The sequence below is a fragment of the Camelus bactrianus genome, chromosome X, assembly GCF_048773025.1.
Source record: "Camelus bactrianus isolate YW-2024 breed Bactrian camel chromosome X, ASM4877302v1, whole genome shotgun sequence".
Taxonomy (NCBI): domain Eukaryota; kingdom Metazoa; phylum Chordata; class Mammalia; order Artiodactyla; family Camelidae; genus Camelus; species Camelus bactrianus.
The window spans coordinates 12,566,351-12,588,679 of NC_133575.1; the positions used below are offsets into that span (position 1 = coordinate 12,566,351).

The 22,329-nt window shown below is 40.7% G+C and overlaps 1 protein-coding gene across 8 annotated transcripts in view; it reads left to right on the forward strand.

Moving 5' to 3' along the window:
• REPS2 (RALBP1 associated Eps domain containing 2) overlaps positions 1-22,329 on the forward strand; it is a 264,518-nt gene that overhangs the window by 90,257 nt on the left and 151,932 nt on the right. For all 8 annotated transcript variants that reach the window (XM_045516337.2, XM_074358794.1, XM_010954543.3 and 5 more), the window contains one exon: positions 20,180-20,303. In XM_045516337.2, coding sequence (XP_045372293.1) covers positions 20,180-20,303 — 124 coding nt within the window. The remainder of the gene's footprint in view (positions 1-20,179; positions 20,304-22,329) is intronic.

Here is a 22,329-nt window from a genome sequence, read left to right on the forward strand (position 1 = left end):
TCACACCTCATACAAAATATAACTCAAGATGGATCACAAACTTAAATGCAAGACATAACACTATAAATACAAAATCTTCGAGACCTAGTACTAGGCAAAGAAGGCTTAGACTTGTTAACAGTAGTATGATCCATAAAAGGAAAAAAATGATAAAATTGACTTCATCAAATCCATTTTACACTGAGAAAGATCTTGTTTAGAGACAATCTGCAGAGTGGAAGAAAATATTTGCAAACCATGTATCTGACAAAGGACTATCCACAATACATATAAAAATTCTTAAAATTCAACATTTAAAAAGCCCCCAAAGAATATAATTAGAAAATGGGCAAAAAAATCATGAGGAGATATTTCAGTGAAGAAGATAAACACATGACAAATAAGCACATGAATAGATGTTCAACATCACTAGCCATTAGAGAAATGCAAATTAAAGCCAAATGAGATATTACTACATATATATTAGAATAGCTAGAATGAAAAATAGTGACATTACTCAATGCTACAGAGAAATGGGGTCACTCATTCCTTGCTGCTCAGAATGTACAATCATATAACCCCTCTGGAAAATAATTTGACAGTTTTTTAAAAACACTAAATATTCAACTACTATATGTCACCCAGTAATTATATGCCTAGGAATTTATCCCAGAGAAATGAAGATTTATGTTTACATAAAAATGTGCACACGAATGTTTATAGCAGCTTTATACCTAATAGCCCATAACTGGAAGTGATACAGATATCCTTCATTGAGTGAATGGTTAAACAAACTAGTGCATCTGTACCATGAATACTACTAAAAAGGAATAAAAAGGAATGTCAATATGCACAACCTGGATGGATCTCCAGAGACTTATGCTGAGTGAAAAAAGCCAGTCCCCAAGGGTACATACCATGTGATTCCACTTATCTAACTTTCTATAAATGACAAAATTATGGACATGGAGAACAGATTAGTGGTTCTGAGGGTTTGAGGGGAAAGGAGTGGGAGGGAAGTGATTGGTTGTAAAAGGGTAGCATGAAGGATCCTTGTGATGGAAATGTTCTCTCTCTTGACTGTGTCAAAGTCAGTATTCTGGTTGTGATCTTTCACTGTAGTTCTGTAAGATGTTACCATTGGGGGAAACTGGGTAAAGGTTACACAGGATCTCTCTGTATCATTTCTTGCAACTGCATGTGAATCTACAATTATCTCAAAATAAAAAGTCTAATTAAATAAAAAAAGTAAGGGGAAAAAGGATCTTAAAAGGATCAGAGTCACAGGAATCATAAACACTAAATAATGTAGCATTTTTATATTTGGTGATGTTCTAAGGTTCTGGTCCAGTTTTGTTCTGAAATGTTGCCATGGAGGGGGGTCATGTGAGTACCCCTGTACATCTGTGTATGATCGACTTTTTTCCTCAAGTGCTTCTAATTTGAGATGCTATTCACTGTATGCCCTTTGAGTGCCTTTTGCCTCTGGTTTTCTCTTAGACACGAACTAGTTTCTTCATTTCAGTTCCAAGGTCATTTCCAAGCACCATTAACTTTTATGGTCTTGTTCGTGAAGCAGGTTCTCACCTAAGTGCCAGAGTATCTGGACACTGACTTATTTTTCCTGAGTGACTTTTCTCTTTGCCTATGTGATAGAGATTTCTAGTTTTTCTCTGATATCTATCCCTTTCTTCTTTTTTGTAGTAGAAACTCCTTTTTTGAGCTGGGCATGTCGCTGCCCAGAGTAAAGGTTGCATTGCTCAGATTTCGTTGTAGCTAAGTGTGGCTGTGTGACCAAGTACAGACCTTCTATTTTGATTAAGCTACAAATTAGATGGAGCTGTCAGTTTGCTTTAACAAACACTTAGTGAATAGGTACAGTTAAATACTTTATATAAAAGCTGTGTGTTATGGGTTGAATTGTGTCCCTGTAAAAAGATAGTTGAGGTCCTAACCCCCAGTCCCTTGGATTATGACCTTATTTAGAAGTAGGTCTTTGCAGGTGTAATCAAGTTAAGATGAGATCCTACTGGAGAAGGGGGGACTCCTAACTGACAAGGAAGAACGCCATGTGAAAATGAGGACTGGAGTGATGCGTTTACAAACCCAGGAACTCCTGGGGCTACCGGAAGTTAGAAGAGAGGCAGGGAACAGATTTTTTCCTTGCAAACCTGGGAAGGAATCAAGTCTGCTGACACCTTGATTTTGGACTTCCAGCCTCCAGAATTGGGAGACAATAAAGTTCTGTGGTTTTAAGCCACCTAGTTTGTAGTAGTTTGCCACAATAGCCCTAGGGAAACCAGTACACTGTGTTTCAGAACTTCTTTTGGGGGGCATTTAAACAAATGGATTGGGTATGCATAGGCTTCTTAATCTGAGTCCTGAGATGTTTGGATTGAATTTGCCTTCTTTTTCCTGGAAAATCTTACTGTGCCAAACATTGACATTCTTCATTGCTCCAAAGTCCTTCCAACGTCCTTACATTTTTATTGCTGATTTGATGTGCTTGAGAGCCAACCAAAGTATAAGGTAAATGGTAGATGCAAGGACTGGGTGGTTTCCATGGAGACATCTTGCAGGAGCCCTTCCTTTCGCAGTTCAACAGTTGTCAGGGAAACGTCTAATTTCAGTTTGTGGGGTCTGCCAGTTTGAATGGCTCTTGGAAAAGGATATAGTTAAACCTCTTCAAGATCCTAATAAACAAAATCAGAGCAGAGCTTTTTTAGATTCCCTTAAAGTTATACTAGGTTTTTCTGTGGGAATATTAGCTAGTCCTTTGTCTAAAGTGATCAAATTACCCATTTGTTCATATGCAGAAAATGTTGATTTTGAGCTTTGGCGGAGAGGAAAGCTGAGGTTCAAGGAAAGAAAGGCCCAAAGGCAGAGAGCTGGTTGTCTGATGCCACATGACTCTAGACCATAATCTTCAGCATGTCCTACAGTGAGAGAGATCCCAGAGGCCTGCCCTGTACAACACTGTTTACAGGCTGCAGAGTCGGCAGGCTCAGCACTGTGTGTATTGCTTCTAGTTAGGTATTGTTGAATCAGAGGCTGGCATTGGTGGTGATTAATGGAAATCGGGGTGAGAGCACAGATTCTAGATTTAAGCAGTTCTAATAAATGGGAGTCCCTAGGGTTGTCTCTGTTGTGACAGTTTCCCCACCGTGCTGTTTATCAAAGTCAGGTATGGTAGATTGTGAAATTCCCCCAATACTTTGCAGCTCCTTGCATCAAGAGGTGGAGCCTATATCTCCATCCTTAAGAGTCTTGGCTGGCCTTGTGACTTGGTTTGACCATAGAATACAGTAGAAGTGACCTTGTGCAAGTTGTGAGCCTAGGCCAGAAGAAGCATTTCAGCTTCTGTTCTTGCTCTTTTGGGAACTCTTCCACTGTGTGTACAAGCCCAGGCTCACCTGCTGGAGGATCAGAGGCCATGTGGAGGAGGACGAAGGCATCCAGTCAACCTAGGGGCTGACTGCTGAAGCATAAGTGAGTGAGCCTGACCAGAGATCAGCAGAGTCTGGCTTAGATCAGTAATTACCCAGCAGAGCTCAGCCCACTTCACTGACCCCTGGAATTATGAACTAAATAGTGTTGTTTTAAGATACCCAAAGTTTTGGGGTGGTTTGTTACGCAGCAGTAAATAATCGATACAGCCGAATTTGGATGTTCTAGACCAATCAAGGCTCACCTTTGACCTTTCCTCTCTAACACCCAGGAGTCTTAGTAACACAATCCCATTAATAACAGAAATTACTTGTGGGTAATTAAAGCAGAAAAGGAGTTCATTTGCAGGATATTGGGTAGCTCAGACTTTCTCTGGAAAGCTGTAGAAAAGTCTTGAAAAATGCACAACTGAGGGGCAACACTGCCAGAACTATAGGCATGTCCCACCACACAGTTGGTCCAGCGAGGATGCTGGAAGCTGAAACTGTAGCTACTGAGTATTGGATGCCTCCAGCTACACCACACTTGCCTGCGCTGGTTGTCGGGTGTGGGGCTCGGCGCCCTGCCACTCCTGGGAACTGGTGTTGCTGCTGTTTCCAGAGAACAATAATCTGATATTTCTGCTGTTTCACATCACTCATCACTGATTCAAACGCCTGTGCGTTGTGTCTGGCCAAGCTTAGGTGTAGGGCCCATACCCTGATTGAGAAGAAATCATGAAAGTATCTAACATTTTTAACTTATTGAGCTATGAGCAGGTGAAAAATTTCATAAACATTGGCAAGGGATTCTGATGCTGGGCAGCCAAAAGAAATGTGGCACATGCTCATCAGTTTCTGTTCTGTACTTTGGTGAGCTCAGTTGGTTACAGCACAGTTAGGGTGGAGCCAGCTTTGTGGTTCATGCATTGGTTCTATTGAGAGAAAATACTCAGTTCTGAGGCTGTACCCTTTATGTATGCTCCCTCTCACAGTTGTGTGCCCATGGCCATTTGGAAGGCCAGGAAATAGTGGGGCCTAATTTGCACGTGTCTTTGGTTGCCAAGGTACAGAGAGAGAGTGTCTTTCAGTTGGTGGGCCCAAAGAGGCGTCATTCACCACCATAGTGTGCTCCTAAGGGAGCAGAATGAATGGTATCTTAGTGAACATAGGGCATGCTGGTTGGCTCTGTGAATTTGGTTTATGTGACATCTATAATATAAATTGTTGGGCAGCAAGATCTTTCCATTCAGGTGGTTTCTCATTTTCCAGAATTTCTCTGATAACCTTTCTAAACTTTGAAGTACCTATCTGCAAAACCATTGGTATAGGATTAAAGATTAGAAATGAAACATAAAAGAGGAAAGTAAACTGCTTGGAGAGTGGGTAGTAGGTGTTCAAGAAATGTTCATCTTCTTTCCTCAGACTTCTTAGATACTCACCCCCAATGAGATTATGTCTTAGCTCAGGCTGCTGTAACAAAATACCATAAACTGAGTGGTTTATAAACAACAGAAACTTCTTTTTCACAGTCCTGGAGGCTGGAAGTCTGAGATCAGGGTGCTGACATGGTTGGGTTCTGGGGAGGGCCCTCTTCTGGGTTGCAGACGGCTGACTTCTTGCTGTGTCCTCACATGGTGGAGAGCAGAGAGAGGAAGCAAGCTCTCTTGTGATTCTATAAGGGCACAAATTCCATTCATGAGGGCTCCATCCTCATGACCTCATCTCTTCCTAATCACCTCCCAGAGGCCTCATCTTCTAATACCATTACATTGAGGGGTAGGGTTTTAACATAAGAATTTGGGAGAGGGGTCACAGACATTCAGTTCATAACAGATTATAAACCCTTTGAGGGCAGGGACTCTTATTTACGTGTCAAATATCTCTTAAGTTGTCAGATCTCTAGGAATGGCTTGTGAGAGTGGACTGTACTTGGGTTAGAATGCCTTGGGAAAAATCGGGACCTGGGTCTCAGCTCATCCATTGTAGGGGTGCCAGGTTAGGGAGAATGGGTGGATTTTATCGAATCAGGCAATGCAAAGTCTGTCTGGGCTGGTGGAATAGAGTCTACAGGTGATTCAGGGGAGGAGCTTGGAGATCCACATGTATCCTAGGGATGTCCCACCTGCCATGCATAGCTCAGTGGCAGGAGATCTGAGAGTAGAGAGAGTTCGGGGGCTTGGGAATCAGGGAAGTGTCAGTGGGTAGCTGGGGGTGAAGTGCAGGACAAGGACAGACAGGTGAGAGCAAGGCCAGGCCTTAAAAAATGGGTGTCTGTTAAGTTAGAGAGGCAAGAGGATGGACTTGTATCGCTGGGGCATAGAAAGGGGATTTGGTAATGGAAAGAGGTCAGTTTGGTCAATATAATGTAGCCATTAGGCCACAGTAGGAACAATAGCAGCATGGGCTTGGGGCTGGATTCCCCCTTAAAGCTGTCTGCACTTGCCATGATGATGTAGGGGGACTGAGTGTGCCGGTTGTCCCGAGGCTCTGCTGTGGGGAGGAGACTGTCATGAACAGGGAGGGGGCTGTCTCCAGCTTCAGTGCCCTGCAGTAGCCTATTTTGAGGGGGTCAGCCGCTTCAGAGGGAGGCTGCCAGAATGTCAGGGGAGGCAAGAGGGGCATTTGTTAGTTTAAAAATTGGGTAAGGTCTTCGCTAGGAACTCGGCAAAGAAACCCAGTTAATGAAATCATATTGCCTGCCCTACCAAAAACTGCTGTTTCTAGTATGAGTTTAACTGCTGGAGGGTTCCAGTCTGTCTGGGTTTAGACTGGAGAGTGAGAACTCTGGTGTGATCTGAGACTGAACTTTCCTTTGTTCTTCTCTCTGAAGCGGTTCAAGGATCTGTGTATAATACACAGAGGCTCTCTTACATGAGGTGTCCTGGTGTGTTCTGGTCCTCTCACTAAGGCACTAGTCACTTCCTTCCTTCCTTCCTTCCTTCCTTCCTTCCTTCCTTCCTTCCTTCCTTCCTTCCTTCCTTCCTTCCTTCCTTGCATTAGTTTCTCTGCTTTTTTGGAGAGGGGGAAGGGAGGTAATTAGGTTGGTTTGTTTGTTTATTTAATAGAGGTACTGGGGATTGAACCCAGGGCCTCATGCATGGTAAGCACACGCTCTACCATTGAGCTATATATACCCTGCCTCTTGCACTAGTTTCTCTAAAAAAGAAATGTGAATGTGTGTATGTGTGTGAGTGCATGGGTGTATGTAAAAGATATAAAATATAGGATGGACCAAAATCAACAAATAAAAATACTAAGTAACCCCAACCTGTAACTTTATTTATGAAAAGCACTAAAAATGTCAATAAACAAGTTGAAAAGTGAATCCTTTGGCTGCCGAGGTAAGTCCGAGTTGCCAAACCAGTAAAAGCTTTGTATGATCCTGGCAGTGCGTTTATGTTCACCTGAGATTTTGCTGCCTCCAGCTGTACAATCTACGGTGGTATACAGAGCCTAGAAACCTGGGCCAGAATCCTCAAATGACTTTTCTTTTGTAATCTGAGCTGTAATTGCATTTTAATTCAGTTCTAGTGTTAAAACTGCTTGTGTGTGTGTGTGTGTGTTTCCTTCATCTCATCAATTCCTGGCATTTAAGTCAGTGCCTGGCACACAGTGGGCCCTCAGTGAACATGAGTTCTTACTGGTGATTCTACTGTTCTCTTCCCCTAAACAGTTCCCCAACATCACAGCGACTGTCTTCTTGTGGGGAGGATGCTTCCTTGTACCTCGGAGGTTCACCCCCAGCACGCTTGTCCCTTTTTCTCCCTCAAGCTGAGCTGTTGAATCCCTCTTGAGCTGTTGAATCTCAGTTTCTCCCTGGGCAGGTGCAGCCCCGAGGCACTCCTGACCCTGAGCTGTGTGCCTGCATGTGTGCAGCTGGCTTGGGAGCTTCAGAAGCTGTGGCACTGGCTTGCCAAAGAAGGCCTAGTTTACAAAAGTCATAGTAAGAAGTCCTTGCCATCAAACGCCATCATTACCTATAGCCCTTCCTCATTCCAAAAGACAGTCTAGATGCATGATAAAGAACAATCTGTAGATAACTTTGTTAAACCTGTATCTTCCAATCCATTGTGTGAAAACCAAAGAAGCTAGCTTGAGTGATGAATTTCTCTGAATTCTTGTCTTTAAGAACCGTATTAATCTCATATTTGATTCCTTAACGTATTTTTGTTTTTTAATACAAAAATGTCCCCACTCCTGCCTGGACCCCCCCCCCCCAAAAAAAACCTGTATAAGTTCAAAGTCCTGGGAGGATAAGTTGTGCAGTTGACCCTTGAACAGCATGGGCATTAGGGGTGCTGATCCTCCCAAGTTGAAACTTGGAATTTAGAGTCTGCCCTCTGCATCTGCGGGTTCAACCAACGGCAGCTTGTGCAGTACTTACTATTGAAAAAAAATCCAGTATAAGTGGAGCTGTGCGGTTCAAACCTGTGTTCAAGGGTCAACTGTATTCTCTTTGGCTTTGCTTGCTTTGAATCAGGTGATTATAAAATGACTTACCTGAGCTCACCTGAGGTTCTTGATATCCTTTAAAACTTAAAAAAAAATTGGGGGGAATAGGTTGATATATTCACATAAGTCACAATTCATAGGTACAGAGTAATATACATAGGAATTCTCTTAGTGAATGAAGGGATAAAGTGATGTAGGTGTACTTAATTTTTTCCATAGCCTTCCTAACGAGAAATTAATGGGCTGTGTGCTGTGGGGAGTGGGAGGATGGCCTTGTTAGGGGGATGTAATAGGTTACACAGAGAACCACAATACAAGTAGAAGTGGTCAGTGCCAGAGGGAGAGGTTCAAAGCATAGTTTTAGCTTTCACCCCTACAGTTCCTTTTCATTGAAGTTTTGAATCTAGAAAAAGCTTTGCTTTCTGTGTAGTCTGACTGCTTCATTCCAGTAGATGACAGTGAAGACTAAGAGAGGTCAGGTGCCTTCTGCATGGTTCCCCAGCTAGACAGAGCTACTTTTGACAAAGAGAACTAGTTAAAAAAATTTTTTTTCTTTTTAAAAATTTATTTATTTTATTTATTTTTTGAATTGGGAGGTAATTAGGCTTATTTATTTATTTACTTATTTTTTTAATGGAGGTGCTGGGGATTGAACCCAGGACCTTGTGCATGCTGAGCAGGCACTCTACCACTGAGCTATACTCTTCCTCCAAGAACTAGTTTTTATAAAGCAAGCTGCTGTCTTGTTCTGTGTTGGCAACTTAGAGGAAAGAACACTGCGTGTGTGTGAAATCCCAGCTTGGTGAGGGAGGTCTGTTGCAACTTTGTCCAGCTGGGCATTTGGTTTTGGAATTGCACTTAGAGCAGGTGGCAGGGGAATGGTTTTGGGGTACATCTGTAATGGTTCTTACTGACATGGGGTCAGGCTTCATCTCTTACTCTTTACAACTTTTCAAAATTCATTTTTTAAATAGACCATACATCCACATGATTCAAACTTCAAATGATTCAAAATGAAATTCAGTAAACTCTTCCCTGTGCCCTAGCCCACCCATTCCCTTCCCTGGAGGCAACTGCAGCCAGTGGTGGTTTGGCTTAGGCATATGCTTTGGTACCTAAGCTTGTTAGCTTCAATTTTCAGAGATAGCATATGAATATATGTCAGTGCGTCTAGATTCAATCCCTTAAAAAAATGGTACTTGCTATACCCTATTGTGTGTCTTGCTTTTTTTCTTTTCAACCATTTAACCTGATGATCTTTTCCATGTCAGTACACAGAGAGCTACTTCAGTCTTTTTCAGTTGGTGGTTTTTGTGGCAAACAACTGAATCCACTCTAGATGGTTTAGGATTTTAGGTAACTCATGGAATCGTTTGGAGGGCTGGAGGAACAGGTGGCATCTAGCTTTCCAGAAACAAAGGCCAAGCCATGTGCAGTCCTAGTATTGGTGGAAGCCACCCGTGCCCCTGCCTGTACTGAGCAGCAGGTGGCAGGGACTTGATTGCAGTTGCTTCTGTTGTCATCTTGAGCCAGGAAGGCAACCTTGCGGCCACCGCAGCCTCCCAGCTGCAGAAGTAGAAGCTCTGAGCAGAGCCTCTTTCCTTTTATTTCTCACTTCTCAAGCAAAGTCTTGTGTGGATATTCTAATCAGTGGAGACTTGGTCATATGTTTGCAGTTTAGCTGCAAAGGAGCCTAGGAATTCGATTCTCAGCTTTCAAGCTGGGAGGTGAGACTCGTAATACCGGAAATTTCTCAATAGAAGAGGCTTTTTGAAAGATGATGGGCAATCACAGATATGACAGATCTCCACCAGAGCTACCTAGAATTCTATTGTGTGGATGAACCACAATTGATTAATATTTTAGGTGATGGACCTCTAGGTGTTTTCAAATCTGTATCTTAGACTATACATGTTGAATGACCTTGTGCACATGTCATTTTGCTTGTATAAAATGGAATGTCAATTCCTAGAGGTGGAATTGCTAGGTCAAAAGTTTGATCGTAATTTTTTTTGGTTTGTTTGTAATCCTTATGGATATTGCCAAACAGTCTCTGAATGTTATACTATTTTGTGCTTCCACTGGCAGTACACGAGTTCCTCATTTTTTGCCCCGAATATTTTCCCTGTTGAGATTCCATCTGAACCAGAGTGGCAGGTAGGGTCTTCCCCACTACTGGGGTCAGTTTTGGCCTTGGGCCAAGAATGCTGAAAAACCAGATTTGGACCAAAACTTCTGCCATTCGTTCATTCATCCTTTCATCTATCTGTTTGTCTATTAATTAATTATCTCAGCTAGATTTGGTCTACAATATATTATAGGCTCTCTGGCCCTAAATTGAATGGCATCCTGGGGGAGCTGAAAGATAATGTAGCTTCCAAAATAGATTTGCAACTTGGAGAAGCTTACATGTTGGGAGATCTTGGATTATTGTGTGTTTACAAATGCATAAATATGTTTTCAAAGAATGGCTACAAAGATTTTTACCACCTTCTCCTTTTAAAACTAAAAAGCTAATAAGTAAAATAAGCCAGATGAAGAAAGACAAATACGCATGATATCACTTATATATGGAATTGAGAAAAGAAAAGAAAGTTGAGCTTATGGAAACAGAGAATGGAATGGTAGTTGCCAGGGGTCGTGGGGCGGGGGAAATAAGGAGAGTCACTGGTAAAAGAGTACAGACTTTCAGCTCTAAGATGAATATGATCTGAGGAGCTAATGTATAACTTGGTGTCTGTAGTTGATAATGGTATTGTATAATTGAAATTTGCTTAGAGAGTAGAACTTACGGATTCTCACACATACACAAAAGGTAAATATGAGAGGTGATGAATATGTTAATTAACTTGATGGTAGGAATCCTTTCACAATGTATGTGTATGTTAAATCATCATGTTGTACACTTTAAATATTTGACAATTTTATTTGTTAATTATACTACCTCAGTAAGGCTGCAAAAATCAAAATCTTATTTTTTGCATGTGAATTATTGCATAGATTTTGCTCATATCTGAAGTATGGCTCCAGTTGGTTGCTGTGGAAGTTTATAGTAATGTAGGAAGCCCTAGTTTGAAAACTCCTAAAAATTTTAAACAAATGTATATAAATGGGTGGAAAATGAGGGGGATACACGTGTGTTCTTTTCATTTAGTCGAAGTATTCACTCTTTAAGTTGGCATTTACTTAGTGTAGCTGGTTATTTTAGAAAAATACCTTTCTGCATGGCTTTGAGGGTATCCTCAGGATGTAATGTATAGCTTACAGAGGCAAAGTCTTATCATGGGTCAGTAACCCTTTTGGTAAAGGGCTTGGTAGTAGATATTTTAGGCTTTGAGGGCCAAGAGGCACAATTGAGGATCTTATATAGTTACTTACGTAACAAGAGAGAAAACAAACTTCCACAAACTTTTTTTTGACAACATTCAAAATATAGTAATTGAGTACTATTTTTTTTTTTTTTTGGTAATACAGATCTACTAGTAAGAACTATGGAATTCTTGTCTTAGGGATAACATTTTACCTCATAGGATTCAAAGTCAGTGTTCCATATCATCAGATTGATTGAAAATGTTCATGTGTAAAAACCATTCTCAGCTCATGGGCCATACAAGTCCAGGCAGTGGGCCAGATTTGGTCCATAAACATTCGTTTTTCCAACCCCTGATGTAATGGAAAGACCTTTGCATTTGGACCCAGGCACATGTAGCTTTGTGTACTGGCTCTGAACTCGTGACCTTGAACATCTCACTTAACTTTCTAACATGTGGCGTTTGTGCATAGGATTTTTGTGTTAGGATTCTAGTTCTGTAGATGCTGATGTAATTTAGCTCAATTTACTTAGAATTAGTATTAGAGTCAAAAGCCGATTTGTCAGGGGATAGGATATTCAATTGGTCTCATAGAACTTTGTGAAAGCATGTTTTTGCAATGGAGAGATCTAGCAGTCACCACCTTAACCAAATGGCCAGTCTTGGCGGTCAGTGGTGGGATATTGTGAAATTTACATACCCTTCACTGATATGTACCTTTTACTATATATCACAGTGTCACTTGTGTGGTGTTCTCCAGAAATGTTTGACTTGAATGTTGTCACAAGGAAACAGAGATCCAAAATGTGGAACGTTCTGCAGGACAACTGGCCTGAACTCTTGAAAGGATTCAGTGTTATTAAGAATGGAGGGGGATTGTTCTAGGTTAGGGAAGGACTAAGGAGACATAAAATAAAAATACAGTTGGTGAACATTAATTAAATCCTGGATGGGAGGAAGAAAATTCAGTTCTATAGGCCATTTTAAAGAATTTATTTATTTATTTTTCTATAGGCTGTTTTTAAGACGATTGAGGAAATGAGAGTATGTACCATATGCTGTATGATAATATTAATGCTGACTTCCTTAGATGTGGAGATGCTGGAGGAGAATATTCCTGTTTTTGGGGATGTGAATGATAAGCTATTTAGAGGTGGGGGAGGGAGAAGAAGGAGGTAGGGAAGGGAAAGGGAGTGAGGGGAGGACGAGAGAGAGAAAAGAATAAGTGATTTTGTTCAGCATTGCTCACTTCCTAGTGTAGCACTGGGTGCAGTGCTCTCGATAGGGAGGTGCCCAGTACACTTGAAACTAATAGGTGCTTTCGGGTATTAGTAGGCTTCTCTCTGAAATCACTCCTAAGCACTGAATGTTCTCTCTTTAGCAGGGTGGTGGTTTGGCTTAGGCATATGCTTTGGTACCTAACATTGGGTACTCGGATATGGGGTTCATACTTTCTTGGGTGGTCACCCACGTCCCTCTGGATTGAAAGTCCCTCTTGATTTTTAGACTGTATAAATGACTGGGGAAGGAAGACCTGGGATAGTTGACCTGAGTCTTCAGCTGTTTCCTGAGAGGCTGAGGTGCAACTTATAAGCATGTACTTCAGAGTCTCCTCTGTATTTCTGTTTTTGAGGGTGACTCTGGGGAGGCTGACATCTCCTTGGGGTGTGCTAAGTAGAAGGAGGGTTGGAGGAAGAAGTCTGTGGTGCATCTTGGGAGTGCTGAGAGGCTGGAGCACTGCAGAGGTGTTGCGGCTATGAGGCAGAGGGCCAGGAGAGCGCACCCTGGAGGCTGATCGTCATACTTTGACCCTAACCTGCCCCTCCCAGCTGAGCAGGGAGGGGACAGAGAAGTCAATATTCAGTTATATTCCTACAGGAACTCTCAGGGTGTATAGTGTGAGATGACTGAAGCCAATTTAGCAGCCACTTCTAAAAGTAATTACAAGATGAGAGAAAGAAGAAAATTCTGCTACTGCAGGGTGTGAAGATTAATTAATTCAACAAACATTCATTGAGCAATTGAATATATAGCAAGCAGTGTAAAGTATGAGTCCTAGGGGGTACGAATGATAAAGACCCACTCTTGCCTTGTGCTGAGCACTTGAAGGGTACGGGAAAGAGATGGGGTACAGTGGAGGCAATGACCGAAATACTGATTTTGCTGTTACAAGGCTAGTGATGTGATGGAAAGGCAGTGAAAAGGGCTATGGGAATGCAGAAAACATGCCATATGGAATTGACAATGGTTTTAAAGACAAGGTTGGTCTTGAGGTGATTTGAAGAAAGAGCCTGGTAGGTAAAAAAGTGGGAAATGTCCGGCTTCCAGGCAGGACACATACCAGATGTGTAGAGGCCTGCATGGCTCTCCTGTGTTGAGAGACTGGTTGGCATCCGAAGTGGCTGAAGCCTTAAGTACAGGCTAGGGAGGAGACAGACATGGGCTTGTTGGAAAGATAGTTTGGGCCAGATGGGAGGGCCTCAGCAACCATGGTGAAGAGCCTGGGTTACAGGAAAGGGCACTTGGAGTCCCGGAAGCCTGTTTGAGTTGGCCGGGAATCTTGCTTTAATAAGATATCCTGGAGAGAATGCTGATAGTGGTGTGTGAGGGTGCATGAGTCTGGGGGCAGGACTCGAAGTAGATGTGTGAGCAGAGACTCTGAACTGTGGCGGAGAGAGACTAGAAAATAGAGTCCACTAGTACTCTTGGAATTCTTCCAACCCCTCCCACCAAGACTTTAAGTTTTTAAATCTCTCTGAGGAAGTCTTTAAAAATACTTGAAAGAGAGATGCTTATTCAAACCTTTGAACAGTTCTGAAAATTTATTACGTTTCAGCTCAGAAAGAAAGTATTATTTCAGGCAAACTGGAATGGGTGGGGACTGATTACTCAGCACAGCCACTTAATCTTTCAGAATTAGGTTGGAGGGAAGCTGTTTTAGTGGCCTACCATCTTCTTCCAGAACTTGGTCCAGGTTTGTCCCAAATGGTCGGTGAATTTTTCTGATGTGTATCCAGCACCCCGACAGTTGAATGTACATCTGTAGGCTGTGAGGAAGTTGATTTCATCCATTCCTTTTTTTTTCATCTCTTGCCTTCCACCTGAGAAAACAAACATGAGTGCATAGGTTATTGTCCTGTGTTAGAAATTTGCACCATGTGTAACCTAAGGTGGATCTGGCTGAGAGGGTTGCAGGTTTGGAGGTTAGACTGAAGAAGAGTGGAGTCTTTTCGTTTTTTCTTTATTTTGAGAAAATCTTGGCAACTTAGACTGTTTGAAGGAACAATTATATAAAATATCTCCTGCTAATTATCTGGGATAAAGCCCCACCATTTTTTCTTTAGAGTGAGTGAAAATATTTCTACCCACAGTTTAGAACTTTTCCATGGAGAATTTAGACAGAATATTATGAACCTCAATAAGGAAAAAAAACCTTACAGAGTTAACCTGCTTTTTAGATTGAGAAGTCTCAGGCTTACGAAGCTCCTTATGTAAGTTCCAAAGCCTTATAATTTATCTTCCTTGCAGCTTGACTATTTCAGAAAGTTCTTAGTATGTCTCCTGGAGGTTTGATAAACAAAGAGCAAGAAAAGTGACCTATGGGCTTACCTCACTTATGTGTGTATATTCTACATTGGCTTCAAAGCAGCGATTCTATTGGTATATGGGACCAAAGGACAGATTCCAAGGTAAATGAGGCAATTTACTAATGTCAGATTCGGGTGTTAGTCTCAAAGTACCATAGAGAATGTTTTGACAGCAGTTCAGTTCCTTTTAGTTAAGAGCTTTCTAGGTCTATGTGGTAGTTATGGTAAAGGAATAACTGAAGGTTAACTTGATAATAAATTAACACCGCCTGAAATATAGTTGTTAAATTGTTCACATAGCAAGGATTACACTTTCTTAATATTAATAATTATTCTGCAAAATAACTATATTGATGTTGGAACTACATTGATGATGTTGGTTTTTTCCACGTGCAGGCAAGCCTGTACCTGAAGATACGTAATGTATTTATTCACAATAAGGAATGTATTGTAAAACCCAGTTACTTTTCATTTGTGAGAGTTGCTTCCTTCACTTGATTGAGAATTTTTAATGGAGGTACTTGGAATTGAACCCAGGACCTGGTGTATGCTAAGCACAAGTTCTACCACTGAGCTATATCCCCTCCCCTCTGATTGAGAAATTTTAGATTGTATCCTGGGTGCCTATCCTTATGTTGGGAGATGAATGGAAGTTACCCCTTGCCCTTGGAGAGAAGACGTTTTAATGGGAGGCAGAGATAAACAGATAATTATAATATACAGTGTGCTGAAATAGATATTAAAAATCTTGAACATGAGGAATTTCAAACAAAAGTACACAGCACGGAATTTGAGTAATATTCAACTCTTTTTCATGCTTATTTCACCCATACTCTCTACTTACTCCCTTCCCCACTTTTATTTTGAAGCAAATCAAAGGCAATAATGTATCATGTGATAGACATTTATAGACATTTGAGTAGTCAGAGAATACACTAGGAAAATAGACTATAAGTGGGGACTGGGGAAGGAGCTACAGAGCAGTAACATTTGAGTTTAATCTAGTGGGGAGGGAGGGTGTTCCAATTCTAGGTGAATGGGATGGAACCCAGAAATTCTTGAACGTTGCTAAGCATTATATTGGGTTCATTTAGTACATTTTTTCCCTCATAGTCTGATGAGAGAGATAATATTTTACATACAAGGAAACTAGATTTCACCCCGACTAACCTTGACTTTAAGACTATTTAGTTCCCCATCTTCTGTACCATGTACACTAGGTAGAGAAATGTAAAAGAGCAAGATGTGTTTGGGAAAGCAGGAGAAGCTGAATGCAGCTACAGAATGGTGTGCGTGTGTGTGTCCAGAGATGAAATAGAAAAGCTGCTCAGAGCGGGATTGTGAAGGAACTTGAATGTTGTACTAAGAAGATAGGGTTTTGTCCTGAAGGTGGTAGGAATCCAGACTGAGATATCTTTAAGCAGGAGAGCAGTATTGCCAGCTTTTGAAAGGTAGATATGCAGGCACTATGGAGGATGAACTGGAATTGGAAGATGAGCTGAGGAGAGACTGGTTCAAGAAAATTATTTATTGAACCACTATTTATTAAGCATAAACAATATGGCAGGGAAAGGAACCAATGCGCAAGACATTCATCTCCCTATTTCATGAAGCTTAGTCTAGTAGAGAATCAGTTACATACAAATGGTCTATTGTGATGTTGTGACTTACAATAAGAAGTATGTATTTGGTCTTCAACCCAGTTCCTGGCACCGAACTCCAAAAACCCTTGGAATTTGCTGTGGTCAGAGCAATAAAGGTGCCTTTTGTTATGTTAATGAGGCAACTTGGGCGGGGAGCCCCTAGGTAACAGCGTTGGAGGCAGGTTCCTGGGCAACCGACCAGGTGATAAGAGGGTTGGAACTTTCAGTACTCCCTATCCTCATACCCAAACTGGAAACCATACAAATGTCCACTGGCAGAAGGATAAATGATTTGTGATGTATTTACACAAGTGCTGAATAACAACAAAAATGAATGAACCACAATTTCACCAGACAATTTGGAAGAATGCTTTTCTCTTTGTATATTATGCTTTTCTATATGAATAAATAGCTAAATATATAATTAGTAGAAAAAAGTTTTTTAAGTTTCAAGAGCAACATTTCTTCTAGAAGCAAATTCTGATAATAAGTATTGATCCATCCTACTTGCACCCTTGAGGAAAACTGTTACACTGTTACCCGAAAGTCAAACTTAGGAGTTCTTTCCCTTTCTCAGGTTTAGTGCCTGTCCCTTTTGTTGAGAGAAGAACACTATCTACTGGAATAAAGTTTAAAAAAAAAGTTAAAAAGGAAACCTGCCCCTGTATGGTTAAATGTGTGAATTCTGTTAAAAAAACAAGTGTCACAATGGCCAGGTGAGATATTAGGAAGGATTAAAGTAGTGGCAAGGGAGAAGATAGCCTTGATTTGGGAGATGATTCTGTGGTAGAATCAACTGGATATGGTTAGCATTGAAGGTAAGTTTCTGACTTGAATGTGGAGTAGTTGATGTCAGCAGTGAGGTGAGGGCTGCTGGAAGACCAGCAGGTTCAAGGATATGTGAGAGGGGCACATGAGTTAGGTTTGTTTATGTTATGTCTCAGATGGCTTAGGGTATCCACCTTGAGATGCCCAGGAGGATTTTGGAAAAATGCATGCAGTGTCTGAGATGTTAGGTTTGGAGAGTGATTTTGTGATCGTTAGCATTTGGATGGTCATTGAAGCCTGGAGAGAGAATGAAATTACCAGAGCAGTGATTCTCAACCTTGGCTGCACTCTAGAATTACTTTGAGAGCTTTACAACAATACCAGTGCCTGGGCCACTCCACTGACCAGTTAAAGCAGAGGTTTTAGGGGTGGAGTCTAGATACCTCTATTTTTCAAAAGCTTCTCAGGTTATTCTAATATACACCTGGAATGGGAACAAAACAAACAAGTAGACCAACAGATTACACAGTGGTGTGTTTATTGAATGGACACTACTGTCGGCACTGCTACTTTAGCCTTCATGAAGTAAGCACCTGTTTACACTAATGGGGAGACTGAGGCACAAGAATTGAGTAACTTGCCTTAGGTTAGACAGACAGCTGACTAGTGCTCGGGCCAGGATTCACACCCAAGGCATTACTCCAAGAGCTGTTCTCTTTACCTAACATTCTATTGCTTCTCCACTCAAGAATGAATCTGGGCATAAAAAAATAATAAAATAATGCCATTTGCAGCAACATGGATGGACCAGGAGAATGTCATTCTAAGGGAAGTAAGCCAGAAAGAGAAAGAAAAATACCATATGATATCACTTATTTATGGAATCTTAAAAAATGAAAAAAGCAAACTTATTTACAAAACAGAAACAGACTCACAGACATAGAAAACAAAACTGTGGTTATGGTTGGGGTGAAGGGGATGGGAAGGGATAAGTTGGGATTTTGAGATTTGCAGATACTAATTAATATATAAAAATAGATAAACAACAAGTTTATACTATATAGCACAAGGAACTATATTCAATATCTTGTAGTAACTTATGGTGAAAGAGAATATGAAAAATGAATATATGTATATTCATGTATGACTGAAGTGCTGTACACCAGAAATTGACAGAACATTGTAAACAGACTATACTTCAAAAAAAATATACATTAAAGAATGAATCTGGGAGGGTTGAGACTTTTGGAATGGCAGTGTGAGAAACTCAGCAGACCCTCTTCGCAGTGAAACAACCTTTTAAGTGGTAAAAATTATAAAGGATAATCATTTAAAGCCTCTGGAAAGTGATCTGAAGACATCCAGTAAACGGAGAAACATTTGAGAAAATCTACTAAATCTTCCTAAGAACAGTGAGCCAGCAGCATTTGAGCCATGACCTCATCCCCTCCCCACCTCCACTAGTTCCATATGATGGAGGCTCTGTTCTTGGTGGGTATAGTCAAGAAAACAGGACTCACTCCCCTGACCCCAGCTCCTAGTCTAGGGCCAGGAGAGGAGACTGTGGGATATTGCAAATACCAGAAGTACCAGAAGGAGAAAGAGAGAGAGGGACAGAAAAATATTTGAAGAAATAATGACTGAAAACGATCCCAATTTGATGACAAACACTGGTCTTCATCTCCAAGAAGCCCAGCCCTGCCCTGTCTCCTCCTGTGGCTGCCAATCTCCCTGCCTGCAGTACGGTGGAAATACTCAGAATTGGGGTCGGGGAGAATGGGAGGAAGACCAGTTAAAATGCCACAAAGCTCACTGTTCTTCCTGAGATTCTACTGTTTTTCTTGAATAAACACTCCTGGATTGCTGCAAGTTTTTGGTTAATTTCCAGAGTTCTGTCCATTTTTAGTTGGTCTCTCATTGCTCTCATGGAGGAGAGAAATTTTGGAGGCCCTTATTGTGCCATTTTTTGCTGACATCTTAGTTGAAATTTTATTAAGATTACTTAGTGGCTGTTTATAGTTTGTTCTGAAAGTACTTCTAATATTTAACTATTGGAAATCTAAAAGTCCATCCGTAAGAACCAACTAATAGTAATAATAAAAAACCCCTCAGTGTATCTTTACAGCAGAATATTATACAGTTGTTAAAATAATGCAGTAATTTGAACTGTGCTGTTAGAGAAAAATATTCAAGGGATAATGCTAAATGAAAAACAAGTTGCAAGAGTATGTGGTATTCTATTTGTACAAGGTTTGAATAAACAACAGGAAAAACACAGGTGTGTGCTATATATATGCAGAGAACATTTGTAGAAGAATACAGTGTTTTCTTCTGGGGCATAGAAAGTGGGGGTGCTTTTTAGTTCTTCAGCCCACTTACTATTATTTGAACTTTTGAATATCTGTTACTTTGAAATAACTTTAAAAAAGTCATTGACTATTTGATTTGTTATTTTTAAACTACCAATAACGATTTCAACATCTTGATAATATTTGTGTGTCTAGTACTTCTTTTTTGTTTCTCTGAAGTGAGCACTCAAGTTGTAATTTTAATGCTTAAGAAATCATATTGCCTGAAAACTTTAAAAGTAATGAATTCACTTTTAATTTCAATCAACTAGGATAATCCACAAATAGTGATAATGACTAATCTGTTCTCTTCACTCTGGTGACTTTCTAGACTTTGTACATTAGAATCCACCCCCTGAAAAAATTGCTCTCCTTTATAAGAAGATTAATAGCCATCCTTTGTCACCTTTATTTTTATCTTTGAAAGAGGAGAAATAATCACTCAGTCCTGAAACATCATGAGTAGGTAGAATTGAATTATCCAAATTGAAAATGTCCCTGTAAACTGGAGGAAAAAGACACCAACCAGCATGTACACATAGGTTCTCCAGGGACGTTTTGGTTAGTTACTCTGTGAAATCCTTAAGATTTCATAATCTATTTTGTCTCATTTTCCTGTTATAGAATGGCGTGTTCAGCATCCCTTTTCTTGTCTGTTTGCAGATCACAGAACTGTGCGGTGCCAAGCGGGTTGGTTATTTTGGTCCAACACAGTTTTACGTTGCCTTGAAATTAATCGCTGCAGCACAGTCTGGCCTCCCTGTGAGGATAGAGAGTATTAAATGTGGTAAGTATCTCCCATTTATACATTTTATTATCCATGACAGGCTTCTTGTTTATGAGAACCATTTTTAGTGGGTTTAAGGCCTGTTCTATAAGCATTTGTGGAATTTCTCCTTTCTTCTTCCAACTCTTTTTTTTAATAAAATAAAATTTATCAGGTATTATAGTTTTTTTTTTCTTTTTTAAATGGGAAAAAATTTCAGAGAGTGACCTGAGATTAGTTCCTTTTAACTGACTTGCAGTTAAAGTAGATTTTGTTCTTTAGCAGGAAAAGATCAGGGCAGGAATTCTAGAGCCTGTGGCAAAATAATAACACTCAGTTTAATTTTCCATTCGAGGAATCTAAAGTTTTTTAAGGTTCTATGTGCCAGTCACATCAGATATGATCATCTTATAATCCTCCAATTCCCAAAGCACTATTCTGATGATTATTAAGTACTTTGGGGCTACCGAAATTTTGGCAGAATAAATTTATATTGTCAAAGTTTTGATTTAACATTTTCTTACCTTGCTGTCCCTGCCCCCAATGCACCATATACTTGAGCATTTTCCACAAACTTAAACAAAAAACAAAACTGTAAACTCTTAGCTTCATTTGTACTGCTCCAGTACTCACTCGTTTTACAAAGCTGTATGAAGAAGGTGATTATTCATTGGATGTGCTGAGGTTTTCTGTTAAGTCAGTCTGATATGAATTACTTTCCTCTGTTGACACAGCTATGTAGGAACTTTTTCCTCTTTCTCTTTTTGAGATAAAAATTGCTCACCTCTTTCTGCCTGTCCTGTGAAGTCCCTGGTGGGCCTCAGAGTGGGTTCAGGATTCATGGTTAGTACACAGTAACCTTGTAGGACAATTCCAAATAGCTGAGAAGATTCTGCTAGCTTGACTAGGGGGAACGAAGCCCTTTTACACAAACCCTCAAGAGGCCGTGATCATCTTGCTAATCTTTATTAAAGGCTTAGTATGTGCCAGACACTGTCTCATTTAGTCCTCAGAACATCTACCTAAATTAGATACTCATGTCAGTTTGTACTGCCTAGGATGAGCTGTGATAACAATCACCACTGAAATCTCAGTGCCATAACCAAACAAAGGCTCGCTTCCTGCTTTGCAGTGGGTCAGGGTGATCCTCCAGGGCAGCTGCCCTCGCTGTGGGGCCTACATGATCCTGGCTGCTTTATCCTGTGGCACCTCCAACACAGCACCTGTTCCTGTAATTGCCACCATGGAGAAATCATCTCTCAGTCTAGCAGTTAAATGCATTGGCCTGACCTGTATCAGGTTACTGCTGCTCACAGTGCGTTGGCCAGAACTTGTCACGTGGATCTGCTGAACTGCAGAGCAGACTGAGGGAGATGTAATTCCCTCCTGGGCCTGCCCGGAGAGGAGAACTGGCTGTAGGTGAACACTGGAAGTCTCTGCCCCCGTACTGTTATTCTCCCTGTCTTACAGATGTGGAAATTGAAGTTCAGGGGGTTGGGTAACTTGCCTAAGATTGTAAGGTTAGAGTTTGGAGCCAGGAGCTTAGCCTTCAGTTCCCATGCTCTTTATTGCTATGCAGAGTAGCTTCTTGATTATTCTTTCTGTTTAGCAAGGTGCCTACTCTATAATCTGTAATCCTGAAATGTTTTCTGAATGGAAAAAAAAACCTGACCCCAAAAGCATCCCTTGATATTACACAATTAATTTCCTTGAAATAGGTTTCTTGATGGAGTGTTATTTCAGTGGCAGGTTTGTTGTCTATCAGTCACTGCTATCAGTCACTTGCTTTGATTAGTTTAAAGTTACAGCTCACTGAATTTGGATTTGTGGTAGGCACTGGTAGTTTCCATTCCATTGTAAATGATCATTAAACTTTATTGTAGGTACCTTCCAACTTCATCTTCTTGAGAAGTTAAGAGCTGCTTTGTTGTGTGAAAGAATAAACTTCTGATATGTTTGTTGCTTATGTTCAGTTAGATTGAAGTCTTTTACCAGATTTGTGCTCAGATCTACAGCCTAATTTCCTGGAGTTGGGAGGGAGGCACGG